General features: G+C 41.2%; 1 protein-coding gene across 2 annotated transcripts in view; it reads right to left on the reverse strand.

Annotated features, from left to right (window-relative positions):
• tspan4a (tetraspanin 4a) overlaps positions 1 to 18,436 on the reverse strand; it is a 134,148-nt gene that overhangs the window by 96,275 nt on the left and 19,437 nt on the right. The window contains exon 2 of one of the 2 annotated variants that reach the window (XM_086026418.1): positions 8,657 to 8,736. In XM_086026418.1, the coding sequence (XP_085882544.1) occupies positions 8,657 to 8,719 (63 nt within the window). In that variant the 5' untranslated portion in view covers positions 8,720 to 8,736. Of the gene's footprint in view, positions 1 to 8,656; positions 10,230 to 18,436 lie in introns of those variants that run through there. The other variant, XM_086026417.1, reaches the window with a different exon arrangement.

Consider the following 18,436-nt stretch of genomic DNA (forward strand, 5'->3'; position numbering starts at 1 on the left):
CATTTGCGGAAACTCCCCTGGGAAGCAACACTCTCTTTAATATGATGTCTGTCAATATGTACCAGCATCTCTTGTCTTGACTTTTCACAGTGTATGTTCAGCGAGGTGCAGCTCCAATGAAGTCCTGCACGTGGTGATAATGTGCACTTCAAACTGTTGTCAACTGTCAAACCTTAATCAAGAAAAAGAACATGTTTCAGCACTGCAATATACTTTCCTTATCATTTGTGCCATTTGTGGACAGCAAAGTGCCTTCTCTAAACTGGTCCCACAAAGTTGGAAGAATGGGAAGAATTAAGATTGAGGCAACATCTAGTCCAACCCATGATTGATTAATATTGATTAAAAGAGGTGCGTCTGAAGACTTCAGGCCATATCTGTATTTCATAGGCCAGTGGTCAGCCTTAACGATCTCTTTGAAGCCCGGGAAAACCTGAGGTGAATATTCAATGGGAATATTGGTGTATTGTGGAAGTGTGGATATTTTGATATATTTAGCCCTACGTGTCCGTCTGAGCATCCCACTCTGGCATATGAGGTCCATCTGATTTGATTCCTGATCATGAAGAGAAATACAAACGCCGTAGCTGTTATCGTCTCAAAGCAATAATAATGACATGGGCGGGTGAGGGGGACAGTGCGACATCCCTCGTGTCCCGGCTCCATTTCCAGCTTTCACTAAAAGCCAGAGAGAGCATGATATTGTTGCCGTATGAGTTGATGCGAACAAACATGCCACACTCAGCAAATGCAAATTGCGGCCCTATTAAGAGAGCTTCTCATGCCGCACACGTCCGCGTGTCCTGCTTTGAATCGATGGATTGTGTGGCAGCGAGGGCTGAACAGGGCAGGTCAGACACATCTCAGATCAGTAGAAGGGCAATTTCTATTGATCTGGCAAAATCATTGGAGACGGATGCAATCCATTCACAACTCTGGCAATCCCTGGATTTTCCACTGGGCTCTGACCTACATTATGACGACAAGTAAACACAACTTCAGAGAACATGTCTTCGGGCTCTTCCTACAGCCTGCAATCCTATCGCTTGCATCTGTGTCCCAGAATCAGACACTGTTGAAAGGGGTATCACCCACCTACCCAAGCAACGCTTCCAAAAGTGAGCAAAAGCCTTTTGTGCTGTCTAAAGTAATTAAAAATTGTTTCGGTCTTTCTTTTCCACTCTGGGCCACTTACCAGCCCGGTGGTGATTTCCAGCTTTTACAGCTCGCACATTTTTTAACGCCTTACTGTTGCAATTTTATGCAAGAGTCATCACCATTATATTTAGGGGATAATCAGCATTTGTCTCAGGTCGCATGTGTTGCTTATTAGCTGTTTTGTTTGTTTGGGAAGAGGCAACGTTTCCCCCCCTCAAACACACTTGGACAAGGTTTAAGCTTATTTAACACTTCACACATTGGTACTCCCATTTTAGTGAGGAGTGTTGTCTTCCTTTGACTTTCTTTTCAAGGCTATGATGTAGGCACACGGCAACACAAAGCAGAGCTCTGAATAAAGGTTTCTATGGCAATTTCTTTTCATTGCCAAGAAATAAAACACAGCCCAAAGTTTGCATCAAAACCACAGCAAAAGGATTGTAAGACCGGCATTCAACATTCTACAGACTATTTTCACCATTTCAAAAGAGAGGAATTCACTTTCATTTATATTGACTTAAAAAACGATAATGATGCTGAAATGCTTGTTTCTGAACTCATGCGTACTGTATATGATAAAAGCCTCTTCGCACTGCGGAGCGGCCGGACGCAAGCGTGACCATATTTGGAAGTGGGTGCAAAGCAATGGAACAGGTTTAAGCCTGGTGCCTTTTCCTGCTGGTCCGCATGTGAAGTAGCTACAAGGCCGGCTTTGTTTAGAACGTGGCTGAGAACACGTGATACAAGGGAAGCGAGGGAAGCAATATACTAGATTTTATTTTAAGATGGCATTGTTGAAAATGCTAAAATCGCACATTTCTAGCACTTTCAAGCAACCTGGTACAGTGGTGCCTTGAGATACGACTTCGATGTTTTTCAAGATACCAGTCTAAGGCTGGAAATAACATTTTGAGGAGCAACTTTCTATTTGTTTTTTTCTCTTTATTTGAGCATCATGTTTAAAACTCGATTTACAAGTTTCAAAATAAAATTACAATTGAAACTCAAAAGGAGTAGGTTGAAGTTCAAAGAACTTATAAATATCCTATCCCTCGTTCACCAAATAAATGACAAGGCTGTGTTGCATATCGACCAACAGTGGTTTGCAATAATAATACAAAAAAATAATATAATGAATTAATTAATGATGAAACAGAATGCAACTGCAAAAACAGGTCATGTAGTTAGTAATGATGAAACAAAATACAATTGAAAAGCTGATTGCAACATCTTTTTTTCTTTTTTTTTCCATTCATGGTCCTATAAATAATATTGATGATGGAATAAGATAACGTGAAAAACAGGTTGCTACAAGCTACAGCAGGCTAATCCCTGGGACCTGAAGCAAGGGTTTTATCAACCAAGAAAATGTGACAATATAACAAACTTTTTAAAGAACTTTGCTTCACACTTTGTATTTTGTACAAATGTATTGTTTGTATTATTTATACTTCACTACTTGTTAAATGTTCAATCTTTATTTTCACTCCATCCTTTGTTTTAAATTCATGATGTTTTTTTTTTTGATTCATTTATCAAGATTTATATTTTGAAAAAACTAAAGATTAAATTAACACATTTTAGATTTTATTTATTATCAAATACACAAACATTTATTACCATAAACAGACACAGGTACTCTTCCCTACTTCTCACACGTACGGGACATTAGCGCGTTGCGTTATGTTAATGCACGTGGGTTCAGCCCAGCAAAGCTTTTTGGGACTGTCAATTATCAGAAAAAGTTTAAAATCTGTAATTCTCAGTTTTGCTTTTTATTGCAAACTGCGATGCGAATGCACTTATTTCGAACCTTGGAGTCGTCGTCAATTTTTTGCTTTGAATTATGATAAGAGTGTTGTATGACAGCAATGAGCTCAACTCACTCCACAATAAGCAGCACGTTGGCAAATCGAGAACAAGGCAGGCACACCAGAAAGAGCAGCACAAAGGCTATTCAACTTATACGGTGTGACAAAAGCGGTTTAATTCTTTTTGATTCAATTTAATGGCCGTTTAATGTCATTACTAGACATGGACTGATTACCAATTTGACGGTTTACCATGGTTTTAAAAAGTCAAGGTTTCAATAAGCGCTAATACTGCCTGTCGCCAGAAATGAGCTCTTCTTTTCTTTTTAGAGGGGACGTCTAAGCAGGGCACAATATGATTGGCTGCTTTTAGAGTTGAGTAAACCAGCTGCCTCTTTGAAGTTAACTGCCTCCAATTTTACAAGGTGCAACATTATGGAGTCAGGGTTCGAGTTATTCATTTCATTTTTTTTCATTCATCTGGTCGCATTTGCGTGAGAGCATATGTTTTAAGACTTCAACAAACGCGGGCAGTACATTAGACATTGTGGTTGAAAGTCACCCACTTTTTTTCAGTCTTCTCCAGTTTCCACATTGCACGTACGCCGGCCGCTGTGGACTCGTACGAAGACGGCAGATGTCCATGTTGTTCCATTCATAAAACATTTGAGGACGTCGGGATGCATTGCGCACATGCGCTTTGGGCCATACATGTCGATGAACACGTGCACACGCACCCATGCGCATTTATAATCCAAATGGGCTATTCAGCAAAAAAAACAAAACAAAACAAAAAGACTCCTGTGTTTGTTGTGAAGTACTGGCATCCTCATCCAAGCACTCCTCAAAGCTGGTGTCTATTGTTGTTTGTGTTCGTTACTCTGGCGCATGTGTCGTCATCAATTATCCAATCCGCTTATCCTCACAAGGGACTATGGTTAAAATCACCTCTGCGCCCTATGTAGCAGTGATGTTAAATGCAGACACCGACGTCTCCACAAAAGGACTTTTGTGCACTGTGTATGGCAATGCGATGAGATTAAGAAATTCTGGCAGGGTGTATTGAGTAAGGTTAGTTTCATTTTGTCCACAACAGTCCCTCTGGATGTTAAGATGGTAATAATGCATGTACATCCCAAAACTTTTATACCAGGGTATCCGAGGTTGTAAATTTACAGACTTTGCCATATTACAGGCCAAAAGGAACATAGCTCTTAATTGGAAAAAAATCGGAACCACCTACAGTTGGAGCGTGGATCCAGTCTATGGGACAGTGCATGGCAGTGGAGAGACTCTTCTTAAAAATAAACTGGATGAATATGACAACATTTGGAAACCATTTAGACAATTCATTGAAAAAGCCGATATTGGACACTTTTTAACTATTACATAGACTTCACTTACACCACAGTTGGTAACCTGATTGTTTATTTTATTTATTTTATTTTTATATACATGTGTGTGTGTGTATGTGTACATATATATGCATGTGTATGTATGTATGTACATGTATACATATATATTTTTTAGTTTTATTTTTTATACAATTTATGATTATGTTGTTGTTATTATTATTATTACCGGTATTATATAGGGTGTCCACTTTAATCATGGATATTGAAAGCTGTACTAGTATGCATGTAATTTGTTTATATGAATGGTCAGGTATATGCTTTGTGATCTTTGGTAATTAAGAGGCCAAGTACATAAGAGAGTGTTTTTTGGGGGAGTGTGGGAAAGGATGGGGTTAAGCATTGTATAGCGTTTTTGTAATTGTGCTGAAACGTAATAAATATATTGATAAAAAATAAAAATGCTCTTTCATCAGATGCCAATAAGTACAATAAACCTGTGTATCCACTTGCTCTTGCCATTCATAAAAGAGAGTAAGTAATAGCTTATTGCGAGCATATCAGCTTTGTGCTCAATTAAACAGGCTCACATTTCACACCGAGTAAGTCCATTTGTGAATAAATTGAGACGGGATCATCATTATTTCATCATCCATACTTTCTGTGACATTTTTGTTAGGTGGTGTGCCGTGATATTTTTCCATGGTAGATTGAGTGCCTTGGCTCAATTAAAGTTTGGGAAACACTGCCACAAGTCATGGCTTTCTACTAAAGGAATTTGCTGGTGCATGTAAGCACATCATTATTTTGTCTTCTTCCAGTGTTTCTTTTTTTTTTTTTTAATCAGAACCAGAATGAGCGGCGAAAAAACTTGTTTTTTGTCTTAATGTTAATTAACAATGTTGACATCTGTGGCAGTTAACTTGGCTTCAAACCCAGTTAGGCTCGAACAAATATGACCAATATAAAATATCATTCATAGTGTTATTTTGACAGCCATTTTAGTCTTAGCCTTTTGGACAAAAATACGTATTATGCTAGGTTCACACACATGCGATCTGTATCTGATTTTTTTATGACAATCTTAACGGGTGGCCATAGATCGGATACGTATCCGAATTTAATCAATGCGGCCTCGGCCTGAACGGCCAGGTCGCATATAACTGACTTTGACGACATCCGGAGCCCAAAATGCGCTCGGTGCAGGCAGAGGGAAGGTGCTGGCAGCAGAGCATCGAATCTGCAAAGTTTTTTTGAGTAACACTATTGACTTTATATTTTACTTTAATTTAATCTTACTTGAAACATGATGCATAAAGTGGACATTTATGGCGATCGTAGTAATTCAGCCATGGTTCAGATCGATTCATTTTTTACGGACGGTTATGACATGACGTCATCGTTAGTGATGTCTCCATGAAATGAGATATTAAAGCCTCGCCTCATAATTTCCCCCAAATACTGTATTTTTTTCTCCTACCTAACTGCTTCACTATAGAAAGCGCTTCACTCATGTAACAGCTGTACTTAAGCGCTTTAAACTATTTTACTATTTGCCAGAATAAGGTTTTTCCTTGTATTTCAAGAAGGTTTCCATGTCAGTATATATACAGCTACTCTATATGCGCTTTTAATCACTCCCTTGGTGATAGAGAATGATTGAGCAATACGCTGAATGCCATTCTTGAAGCAACGCTTTGATGTATCAGGCTTGGAGAGTGGCTGGAGAATATTCCTGAGTACTTGATGATGAGAGAGACAGAGTACACACCGAACGGAACACCACGCAGTTAATCATAGTACTGACAATTTCAAACATGCCAATGAACATTTTTGTACAGAACTGTATAGAACCCAAGGAAAGCCCACTTAATGCTAAATTAAACCCAGAACTTAATTTGAGGCAGTAGTGTTAACCATTCATCCCCTGTGCGGCTTCAAAGTTGTGACGGAGTGCATCTTCCTGTCAGTCTTTTTTTTTTTTTTGGCTACTGCAGCAAAACCTGAGCAAAGTTGCAGCTCGTGTGTGGGTGCAAAGGAGCTGTCAGCCTCCTCCAGTCAACATCACCATGCACATGTCCTTATCGTCTTTTTTGCCTTCAGCGCAGAAAGTCTGACCCACTTCATAAAAACATTCATTCATAGTTTGACGCAATGTCCCGGCTCCAGCACTTGCCTTGAAAGCAGTTCACTTTAACGCCAGTCTTATATGAGAGCAGATGGGCCTAGCTCAGATCGCATGCACGAATGAGCACAAGACTACCACGTGGATATACAAAATAATAGAGTGTGAATTTGCGGATGCTTCCTTTGTCGTCCTCTGATCGTCCCACTTCCCGCTGTCGGTGCTGTTTATCAACTCTCTGCTCTTTGTGTTCATATACTGAAAAACTGTTGTCAACACTTGAGCCTCTACACCTCCTGCAAAGACACCTATTGTGATTTTAATTTGATGCCATACATTTACACATCGCGTTTTAGGCTTCGCTAGACAGTGAACAGCAATCACGCAGCCAATTGAAACTGTACAGATTACGCTTGCAGGATAAACATTCAAATTAATCTCAAACTGAGCCTCCTGAATCCAGAAAGCATGTTGATGATCTTAGAAATGGTATTGAGTCAATGACTTGTGATTTATGCCTGCATTATTGGTGTTGATTTTTAAATGGTAATTACGGACCATCCAAATGTTTTCCTTGCTTGAATCGGATTTTAAACTATGACAGAGTAGAAGAGGAAGCATTTATATATTGGACAGCGCAGCCAGGCGGGAATCAGCCATTTTGCTTTAAAATAAATGAGCAGGTAATGTGATTTCTGTTGTGAAATGATAACTTGTTAATCAAAATAACGTTCCATTCTAAATAGGCTTGATTTTTTTTTTTAATAAGCCTGTTCACTCCCGCCTGCTTTATATTTCCCTTCACACATGGGTTCATGAAGTCTAGGGACAACTTTTGTCTGCCCGTCTTGTCTGCTGTTTCTGTGTCTATGCAGTATTTGTGCCTTGTAGAAACACAATTAAAAACCCACCATCAGCAGCTTCTGTGCTTTCAGTGCGCGATTAAACATTGACGTTCAGAAAAGCACTGTATCAATATGAGGATCTTTTATTTAACCATGTTCGGTTTCACTCAATAAATGCATTTGAGTGGAAATTGTAACGATGACTTTTTCGGAGTTTGAAATGCTATACATGTTTGAATCAAAAGAAGGACATCATACTTTTTAATATAGGTGAAAAGGAACTCCAAATGTATTCACTTTTGAATTATCTGACAAAATCCCAGTGTTGAATGAGGCACTGGCCATCAGCAACCTCAGTGACTGAGATAAGAAGGCGGGCTCCATATTGAATGGCTTTACCACTCCTTACCTGGAGGTTTGTAACATGATTGGCTTCTCTGCAGAGGAGAGGCCAATAGCTCAGTGTGGTCAAGTGGTCAATATTTTTCTCTCAGCGCCAGCACGCGCACAGCTGCGCTAATAACAAATTGTGACCTCTCTTCCACTCCGTTTTACAGCAGACAGAAGATTTGGGAGTGAAGAGGTTGCGCGATGCCTAAGGCAGATTGCATCTGGGCAACGAGATTGCATTTCAGGATTCAGCTCATTCCATTACCACTAAGAACAGAACAATACGGCAAATCAAAGAAAGTGCCAGCGAGGCAGCCATAGGGACCAGAATCCATTACAAACTATGTGACAAGTTAGAAGAGATTTCCCGATGGTGGTGTTGGCCAAAACACACAACAGGATCTTCATATCCGACCCGCTCGGGAGGAACATGACAGCTTTAACAGTGTGAGTGAAAATGATCTGTTGTGGGGTTATCGGGGTGCCAGTGATACAGGCAGACGAAACACCTCCGACATCTCCATGGCAAACAGATAGGATCAGCGAGCTACCGCAGACTGACGCTCACTTCGATCTTTATGCTGAGGTGCACATTTGCGCCGGCACGCAGGCAAAGCGCAGCCAGGTAAGGGTTTACTGCACAATAAGAACACTATGATTAAGTGCATGTACTCTAAAACACGCTCCAAGTAAGCCAAAGCTTAATACAGCAAATAAGACGGCGTACACCCACACTCGAAGTATACAATAGTAAGAAGAAAACGCTTGAATCACCCACACAGCGAGCTTTGCACACATTGAAATCCATTATCTCTATCACCTTCACTCTCTCCTCTCACATCATTACCACATCACAAATACGCCAAAGCTACATGAAAACAAAAGACCGAAACGAGAAATCCAAAGCAGTGGAAATCAAGCAAGTTGTCAAAGAGTATGTAAGTCAGTCAGAGTAAACAAAATGCCATGTCTTACCCAGAACAGGAGGTTGAAGAAGACCATCCCATAACGCAGTGCCATCATACAACCTTCAGCCATCCTGCAGCGCCGCAGTTCTAGGAGGAAGATGAAGGAGAGGTCCAGGTAAAACACCACATACTTCTTCCCTTGAGCGCAGCGGCCCTTGGTTGTCTGTGGGCCCTTTGTGGTGGTGAAGCCAAACGCAAACGGTGGCCGCTTGTACTCAAACTCTCCGCTGAAGCGATGGAAGCCAGAGGTGAACGGCGGTGTGTCAGCTTTGCTGTCCAGAGACGGGCTTCGCCGGTACGGCGTCTCATCCGTGCTTGAGCGTCTCATAATGCAAGTTTTGACAAGCGGCTAGCTAACTCAGCACTGTGCAAAGTTCCCAATGAGGGAGCCAAAGTCCTTGGGGGCTGATGTTGAGCGCTGAAAGTGTTTTCACCTATCCTCAGGTTACCTCAAAAGTCAGGCTAAACACTTTCAAATCCTGGAGCAGCTGATTAAATTATATCCCAAGAGTCATAGCCTGATAAAAACTAATCTGTTGGAGATAATACTCTGTCATTCACCTTATTCCTAAAGCCTATAATGTCACTGCATGCAGCAGGAGAGTTTGCATAATCCTACCCCAACACCTGTGTAATTCTTGCGTGTTTAGGACCTAATCCAAGCGCACACATCTGACCATCCCTGTCTCCCCCCACCACCACCACTAATCCCTCAAACACAGGTGTCGCGCCGTGGCAGATAAAATTGTTAGCAGGTTCATCTCGGATGACTTTAATCAGGCAGATGATTGGAGAGCTTTGACATCCCCCGCCCTGTCAAGCCCAGCTGCTTCGGGCTGTCAAGACGATACAGAAATATCCAGCAGATCTCATGAGAAGTTGCTGATCGTGTTCCCGCGGCAACTTCTCAAGCGCTCAGCACCATGCATGTGTGAGACGTGATTTTGCTGACATGCAGTGAGAAGAGACGGCTACGGGTGTGAGTGCGAATGGAACATTAACAAGCACACAAGGATGGATAATGTACATGAGCAAAGTATTCGTTGCGGATCGAAATCCCCAATCTACTACCCTCTCCTAACTTGCCAATTCTACCCCCAAAAGTGTCTAGCGGTTACTCCTCCTCTCGCTTCCTCTGCCCACACAAACGGCGCATCAAGTCGTCTTCTTCAACTCTCTCATTTTCTCTTCTTGCGCCTCACAACGTGTCCGTCAGTGCTGACGCTTCTTAATGAATTTCCAGACTCTCACTACTAAGGCAAAGTGTCCCGTCTTCTGGTCCCTCCCTCCCGCGTTTGTCTCCTCCTCTCTAGGTGGGTACGGAGAGCAAGTCGTCCAGCGGGGGAGACGGGCAGTGGAAAGGGGGACAGTTTCTTCACAAGAAGCAAAAGAAAGACTGCAGTGTTTGAAAGCTGGTCCACCAGTCTCTCTGCCTGAAGCTCCCTCCCTCTCTATTCACTCGCTTCTGTTCTCTTTCTCTCTTGCTCCCCCTCCCTTCCCCCCTTTCCCTTGTCCCTTCTCTCTCAAGCTCAGATGCTCTGCGCTCAGCATGCGCAATCTCTCTCACACCACGTCTCCTTGATAGCTGTCCCCAAAAACCTGCCCAAGCAAAAGGCAGGAGCAGACGTTTCATATTCTAGCCACTCCCTACAATCAAACGCGGCCAATCGGTTTCTTGCAGCCCTGACCTCCCACGAGCGCACGCCAATCATACCTGGCCATCTACCAGATTATGCGCACGCATTCTAAATGCGCATTTACACACACACACAAATCCTGGTGCGCGTGTGTTGTTGACATAGCACCACACGGAAGGCTCTTGCACCAGAGATTCATCTACTTCTGCTCTCTACTTCCTGTCTAAAACTCAGACGCTGTTGTTGTACACAAGCCCAACCGCTCCGTGCATGCTTGGCTTCAGTCATGTTGCCATCTCCCGCTCTGCCCATGGCCCGACCTCATGCAGCATCCGCGGAGCTGCAACCGACACAGATTTGTACCCTAAAGAGCGATTATGTGTACATAAATATGAAGTGGCCACCGCGGCTCGCATTCACACTAAAATAAACGCTTGCTCTCCACATCTGTGTCGGTGGCTTTGGGGGTCTAAAGGGACGTTTCTGAATGAACGCGTAGCGGCGTCATTAAATATGGAATGGTTTTCTGCCATGCGGCATCTGTAGATTGGATGTGACTTGTACGCCTGACATTTGAACTAATGGTGTTTTCTCATGAAACATTCCTGGGTCCAGCGCAGGCGGACAACGTCACTGATAAAAAGGTAATTAGCAATTAGACTGGCTGGCCTTTTTACCGCATGAGGAATATTGATGGGACCTGCTTTTTTTAAATTGCTAAGTGGAGGGCAGAAATGTGCAGATGGACCAGCTACCTTTTTTCTTTTGACATTTATGTACCATGGGCATTACTAGGCGTTTTTAATTAAAGGTATGTTAAACAAGCATTTTGGGATGAGGGGCACCTTTGATTTTAGACCTTGGGGGGCTGGTAGAGATAGGGTACTCGAGTCATATGACTTGACTCGAGTCAGACTCGAGTTGCTATTTTTAGGACTTGCTAAAAACACGGGAATTACTTGATTTGGGACTTGGTATCTAAGTGACTCGACTTGACGTATACTTGGACCTCATGACTTGACAAGTCCTCCAGTTTATATATTTAAATTTGCATTTGAACACAGTTTAGCCGGCACCTATCTGGTGATTTTGCGTGCAAGGCAAACTACACCCTGAACTAGTTCCTAGTCAATCACAGAGCCTATCAATATAGGCTACTGTTTAATCAATACATTGAATTAAACACATTTCAGATGGAAGGTCCGCTGATAGTGTAGTGGTACACACGCCTGAGTTGTGTGCGGGCAGCGTGGGATCAATTCCCGCTCAGTGACAGTGTCTATGTGTGCCCTGCGACTGGCTGGCGACCAGTTCGGGGTGTAGTCTGCCTTCGCCCATTGACGGCTGGGATAGGCTCCAGCAACTCACCGCGACCCTATATAGGATAAGCGGTTTGGAAGATGACATGACATGACATTTCAGATGGCAAAATCACAGATTTTGAATTGAAAAGCACAATTGAGCACTTTCTCAAATAAAAGATAATTGACCGTTTCATTCAGAAAATTATTACAGTAAAGAAAAACACATGAGAATGTTTCCAGTTAGTGAAAAATTCTGTGTATGCAGCCATATTAAAGGTATTTATTCATAATCTGTATTTGTAGTTGAGACTACATGAAAGAAATATGTGTCCCACTTATGTTGATGAAACTACTAATTGCAATAATCTGCAGTTATTTTTCTAAAATATACAGGCTGGGATGAACTGAACAGCAGGAAACTCATTAAGATTGAAACTGGATCATCATTTTCTATGTTGTCATTCATGTTATTGCCAAACCTAGCATACCTCCTTCACGTGAGCAGTTACTTCCTCTCTCTCTCTCTCTCTCTCTCTCTCCCTCTCTCACACCCACACACACACAACTTCTCACATCCAAAAGTGAGTGACAACTCACAGCAGATGCTGTGGCTCAACGTGTGCAAATACACACATTTGGGTCGCAACACATTGCATGATGGAATTCATCGCTGTTGTTAATGGCGATATTTCCCAGATAATGGCACGTATGAAACATACTGGTAATCGAGTGTGTCGAAGCAGGAGGGCTAATGGACAGCTATACTCAGAGAGCTAAACAAAGTGCACCGTCTTGCTCTGTGGTCCCTGTGCAGTCTTAAAGGGCTATGAGGCTATCTTGCTTTTCCTTGTTTAAAGATGGAATACAAGGCTCCTGAGAATATCCCATTTAAATGACAAAACAGGCCACGCAGAACACTCTATACGCATTATGCTAGACTAGCGTTACAAGTGTATAGAATGAGATTGTGCCACAAGCCACATCGAATCATTCACAGCAGTTTGTCTGATAGAAGTTTTGAGCAAATGCAACCACAAAATAATTGATGTCCAACCCCAACATGATGCTATTCGAGCCAAATTTGTAGATGTCGTGGCTGTTGTAATGCTACATGATTTCAGATTTGCGCATACGGCCATTGGCGACAAAGGATTTGCATACATATTCTCTAATAGGTTGGTTTATTGTAAATGTTTTCTTTGCATTGTTCAGCAAACTTAAAATGTTATCCCAAACTCATTTTGCACTGTACTCTGAGATTGTCAGAGAATAAATACAGTATTTGAAATACATACAGTATACAGTCTAACTGAAGTTGGTGATTGGAATGAATTACTAAATAATACTGATTTCTATAAGTCACAGACATTGTAGTGGATCACCCCTTTGATTTCTGTTCAGGCAGTGGGGTTGGCTTGCACTCAAAGACGGTGTCAATGTGAATGTTATTGTGTGTCTTAAGCACCCTGTGACTGACTGGCATCCAGTCCAGGGTACAAATGATCTTTTGGCCCAAGTCAGCAGGGATAGTCTCCAGCTCCTAACAACAAAAAACAGGCTAAGTGGTTTAGAAAATGGGTGGATGGCTGATTTCTCTAACTGACCTTTCTAGTTTAATTGCACTGGTTCACTTGAGTTTTCTCTAAAAAAAAAAAAAAAAAAAATCCCATCCTCTATCATAGAGCATCTGATTAGATTATGTTCAAAGGTGGAAACTGAGCTCATCAAGGTTGATACATTTACATAACAGTATGCTGAATTCAAATATTACTAGAAGGTGACCTTGACAGTAAAGCACTGATTTACTGATCACGCAAATATGAATTGCTTCATGGGGCATTTCAATCAGATGTAGCTTGTTTCGGCACATGAGATGGAAATATATTTTAATATTCTGAGGTGTTGGTCTCAGCAAGATCCACACTTAGCTTGTTTTCTAGACATGAAATGCACTCATCAGAATGACAAAGCACGAGCATTTGTTTGGCTCAACTTTCGCTTTCTGAAATTTCAGGTGTTTGTGACAGCTTACTGGAAACACACAAGAATAATAATAGCACCAAAGCACATAATTAAAGACTGTCAGACACATGAAGATTTCAGTTTTTCCCCATTATTTTGACTGAATTGTGAAACGATGGACAAATGATTGATTTTAAAACCATCTTTCTCTCTCTGTGACACTGTCATGCCTCTCGAAAAAATTTATTTGATTGCATCAGCCACCACATACAGACGGATGCATTTAATTATAAAACCCAAATATTTTTCTAGTCTATCAATATAATGGAGCGCTTGTGACATCTGTTAAATTATCTAATTAACATCTTGTGACAAGTGAAAATGAAAATGATTGTTCATTTGAAACTACTTACCAGACAGTCTGTTCAATAAAATGTACAGTAAATGGTCTACTCAACTGGAACAGTCGCTAACAACCCACACACTCGTTTCCCACCCTCTTCAAGTAGCACTGACCAAAGTTATCTCTCAGTTTTGTGATGTTGGGTGCATTTGTACAGATTGCTGACATGCAGTAGAAGTGGTGGTGATCCGATGTTTGAACATTCTTTCTGATTCATAATGCATTCGCCTATCAATTATTCAGTTTCCACATTTAATCCAACGCTATTGGGCGATAATTTTTGGTGTGCCTTTCAACAATTCCCCTCGAGGCATAGGCTAATTCTGTTCATTGCTCTACAGTTACTTTGTGACATGCACCTGATTTTGTGCCCACTTTCTTCATTGTCACGATAATAAAAAAAAAAAAAAAACTGCAATGAAACGCCAGGTTATTGCACCTAACAGAAAGTTGAAATCTAAATTGGAATTGGTCGCGCCTTAAAGAAGACTTTCTACAAGATGTTGAATGAGAGGACCAGTGTCACAACCGTGTTTAATGGGTTCGCGGGGTTTTCCACACCATACTCTCCCAACCGTGACACTATGGGCCACGCTTTGTGCACTGAGATGCAAGCCCCTCGTGCTTTCGACTTACAGATCATTTGAATTGGGCACATGTATGTGAATTATGGTAGCAGCAAGACATCCAAGCTGTTCACAAGATAAAACCATTACTTCCACTCTGTAGTGGCTTCCTCATTAGTCCTCTTCCACAGAGCTAATTACGAAACACAGACGATCACGCAGATGCAAGGATATTAACAATCCAACCTTGTCGTGTAGTATTTTTACCCTCCTTATAAACTGATAAGAATATTACAACCGTGTCAGAGGAAGTCTATTCCACTGATCTACAGCTATGAATATATCTTTCATCGGTTTGTCTTTCTACTCACACGTCTCCTCTCTGAGGTGCACGCATCTTGATGACAGACTGATCTGCGCTCCATATCTGCCGTATGAGCACCTCCACTACCTGCCGATGTATTTGTGTTACATCTACTATTTGCATTCCATGGCTAATCCCCGCTAGAAGCGGCGGGGGTGCTTAAATGCCAGTCAAAATCTGCCCAAGAAAAGACAAATATGCTGTCTGTGTATGTATGTACCGCATATGTAGAGATGAAAGGAATAATACTGCCACAAAGGGAAAAAGACGGGCAATGCTATATATGTCTCTATATGCATTTACAGGCCAAACATGCATTGCATATAAAACAGTGACAAGGACACATACTGTATGCATGAAGGGCCACTCCGAATGGTTTATAAACTATTTGACAGACCATACACAGCCACTGATAGATCTCGCTCATTGCAGATGGCTTTAACTAAATCCTCTTTTACTGAAATGATCCAACCACTGCATGTTGCTAGATGAAGCTGACTCTGCTGTGTTGCGACAGAATACAAGTGTTTGTGTAGATGATATATCCAGTAGTGTTGAGTGGAAATCAAATTGAATTGCCACATTGAAATTCATGCCCTGACACGCAGAACAGTTGGAAATCTGATTTACACAGCCAAAGTCAGACATATCAAATGAATGACTTAAATTTGATTTGTGAAAATCAATTTCCATGTGTGTCCAGAATGGAAAATATGAAATGTCGGCAATGGAACTTGAGCAAACCTGAACTACCAATCAAGTCACAGTGGCCCGGTTTCACAGAAAAGGCTTAAACTTTGTCCTCGACTAGAATGCTATTTGAGCTGGCCTAATTTTAAGCCACTTGCACAGGTGTATTTTAAAATAGTCATAGATTTAGCCTGTTCTGGTTTAGGCAAAGACAATTGCAAGAGTGCGGATTAGAGCTAGTCCAGGATTCAATTGAAATTTCTAGTAATCATGCAAAGAGGCAGGCTTAACTTCAAATTAGTACTGTTTGTGAAAGGGAGCAAGGAGTATTTGGAATATCCAAATGAACAATATTCTGTCATAGTATGCGTGGAGGAGGACCCAAAAGCAGGAGGCAAAAATGAAGTGCAATATAAAGTATTTAATTTAAAGAAAACAAGAAGGCAAACAAGGTACTGGGATAATACCAAAACAAGAAGGACCAAGACAAACTAAACAAACACTAGGACTGGACTTGACTTTGACAAATGACAACGAACCAACGAGGACTGAAGGAAAGCGGGGAACTAAATACAGACAAGTTGACGATACAAAGGAACACCTGGACAAGACAGAGGGTAGGAGGGAGCTGATTGGCTAACACAAGGGACCGGCATGACAAGCACAGGTGGACTCAATAACTTAACGAGAGACAGACAATAAGGAACACAAGGATCGATACTTGGTATCGGCATGAAAAGTATCACGATCCATCGTGATATTTTTTTCTCAGCACTAATAAATGATATACTGAAAAATCATATGATAAACTAAAACAAAGCTTTTGTGGTGACAAAAATACTCTCAAGTGAGACATTTTTTTTAAATATAAATAAATATATTTTGGGCTCAGTTCTTCTCGTCCAATTTCTAAATCAGGGGTGAGCAATTCTGGCCCTCGAGGGCCGGTATCCTGCATGTTTTCTATTTCACCCTGGTACAACCCACCTGATTCAAATGATCAGGATCGTTATCCAGCTTCTGCAGACCTTGCTGATTATATGATCATTTGAATCAGGTGTGTTACAGCAGTGAGAGTTGGAAAACAGGCAGGATACCAGAATTGCCCACCCCTGGTCTAAATGGTCATCATCTGGTAAACCACCCAGAGGTTGCTGGTCCTCTATTATTCCAGTCAACAAGTCAGCAAATTCATGTCTTGTCTTTACTTGGTGGGGGTCCACCACCAGTAGTAAATCATTCTCTTCTGGTCTCTGCTTTGCTTTTTTTTTTTTTTTTTTTCAAATCTAATTTGATGTTCTTCCACAGAGTCTATGAAGGCACATATCGTTGAATGTAAGCAATGTCATAAAATCTTGTGAGATACACATCACAACAGAAATGCCTCACCTGCAGTTGTTGTACCGTTCTTGTGGTTACATTTTCATTTGCATTGAATTCATTCAAATGGAAGCTCAAGCAGTCCTTTTCTTCTGTTCAATAGCAGCAGTATGGCCTTTACTTTCATTAACAGCATGGTTTCCCACAACGTGTTTCAGTAGAGTTTTTTCATACTCTGTATAGTTTTTTGAACGTGTTCTTTTTCTTTCAGCCTTTGTTCAGGGTCAGAATTTCCTCCCTCAAAGCAGTCCTGAATTCCATAGTCTAGGACAGGAGTGTCCAAACTCGGTCCTCAAGGGCCGGTGTCCTGCCCGTTTTCCATCTATCCCAGCTGCAACGCACCTGTTTCAAGAGATCATGATCGTTATCAAGCTTCTCCAGAGTTTGCTTGATGAGCTGATCATTTAAATCAGGTGTGTTGCCGCAAGGAGAATTGGAAAACGGGCAGGAAAGCGGCCCTTGAGGACCGGAGCTGGACACCCCTGGTCTAGGACCAACTCAAATAAATTTAAGCTACGCTCATGCAAGCCATTTAAATAGCCTAGCTTTACTATATGACTTAGGCCTACTCCTGGCTTGATATAAGCCTTGCGGGAAACTGGGCCAGTGTGTCCTATTAGTGTGTACATACAGTCTAGTACAGTTGGTACCGTGTTCCAAATTATCATGCATATAGGATTTGATCTGGGGGGACCGAGCCTTCTCTGTTGCCGCCCCCACCCTCTGGAACTTTCTATCACAACACATCCACAACTGTGCAGATCTCCCATCCTTCAAAGCACTTCTCAAGACTCACCTATTCCGTCACCCTTTTAACTTCTTAATCTTTGTTACTCATTTCTTGTTTTGTTTTTCTTTTCTTGATTTTAGTGTGCTTTGGAATTTGTGTGTATTTTGTAGGTTTTATTCATTTATTTATTGTCGTAAAGGGTCTTTGAGTGCTATGAAAAGCGCTTTCAATTATTATTATTATTATTATTATTATTGTTATTATTATTTAAGTCAAATGAACATTTTAGGGTGTTTTCCATGTGGAAGTTCTGCAGTTTACACTTCTTACTGTTTATGCTTCTTCATTTGACTTTTCAAACTTTTTTTTGTTACCAACGTTTGGTTTTTACTTTCTCTTTTGTTACTTTTTTCGATGTTGTGTTTTGTTTGTATGTTTGTGTGAAGTGTCTTTTTTTCTCTCACAAGTGTGCACAAAATAACAGTTGTTCCTATATTTTATACATGTGTGAAATTAAAAAAAAAAAAAAAAAATGGTGTTTCTCTTCTCTTTTTAGGTCACTTATATCAACCTTATATCAACAATGAGTCTAATTAAAGTAACAGTAATTGTTCCACGTCACAGATGGTTTCATTCACCTGACTTGGGTGCAGGCAGCATAAGTTCAGTTCCCACTCAGTGACGGTTAGAATGAATGGTTGTCTTTCTCTATATTTGCCTTTTGCCTGAAGTCAGCTGGGACAGGCTCCAG

This window comes from Filicampus tigris, chromosome 3 (assembly GCF_054856515.1).
Source record: "Filicampus tigris isolate MCC_2025a chromosome 3, RoL_Ftig_1.0, whole genome shotgun sequence".
Taxonomy (NCBI): domain Eukaryota; kingdom Metazoa; phylum Chordata; class Actinopteri; order Syngnathiformes; family Syngnathidae; genus Filicampus; species Filicampus tigris.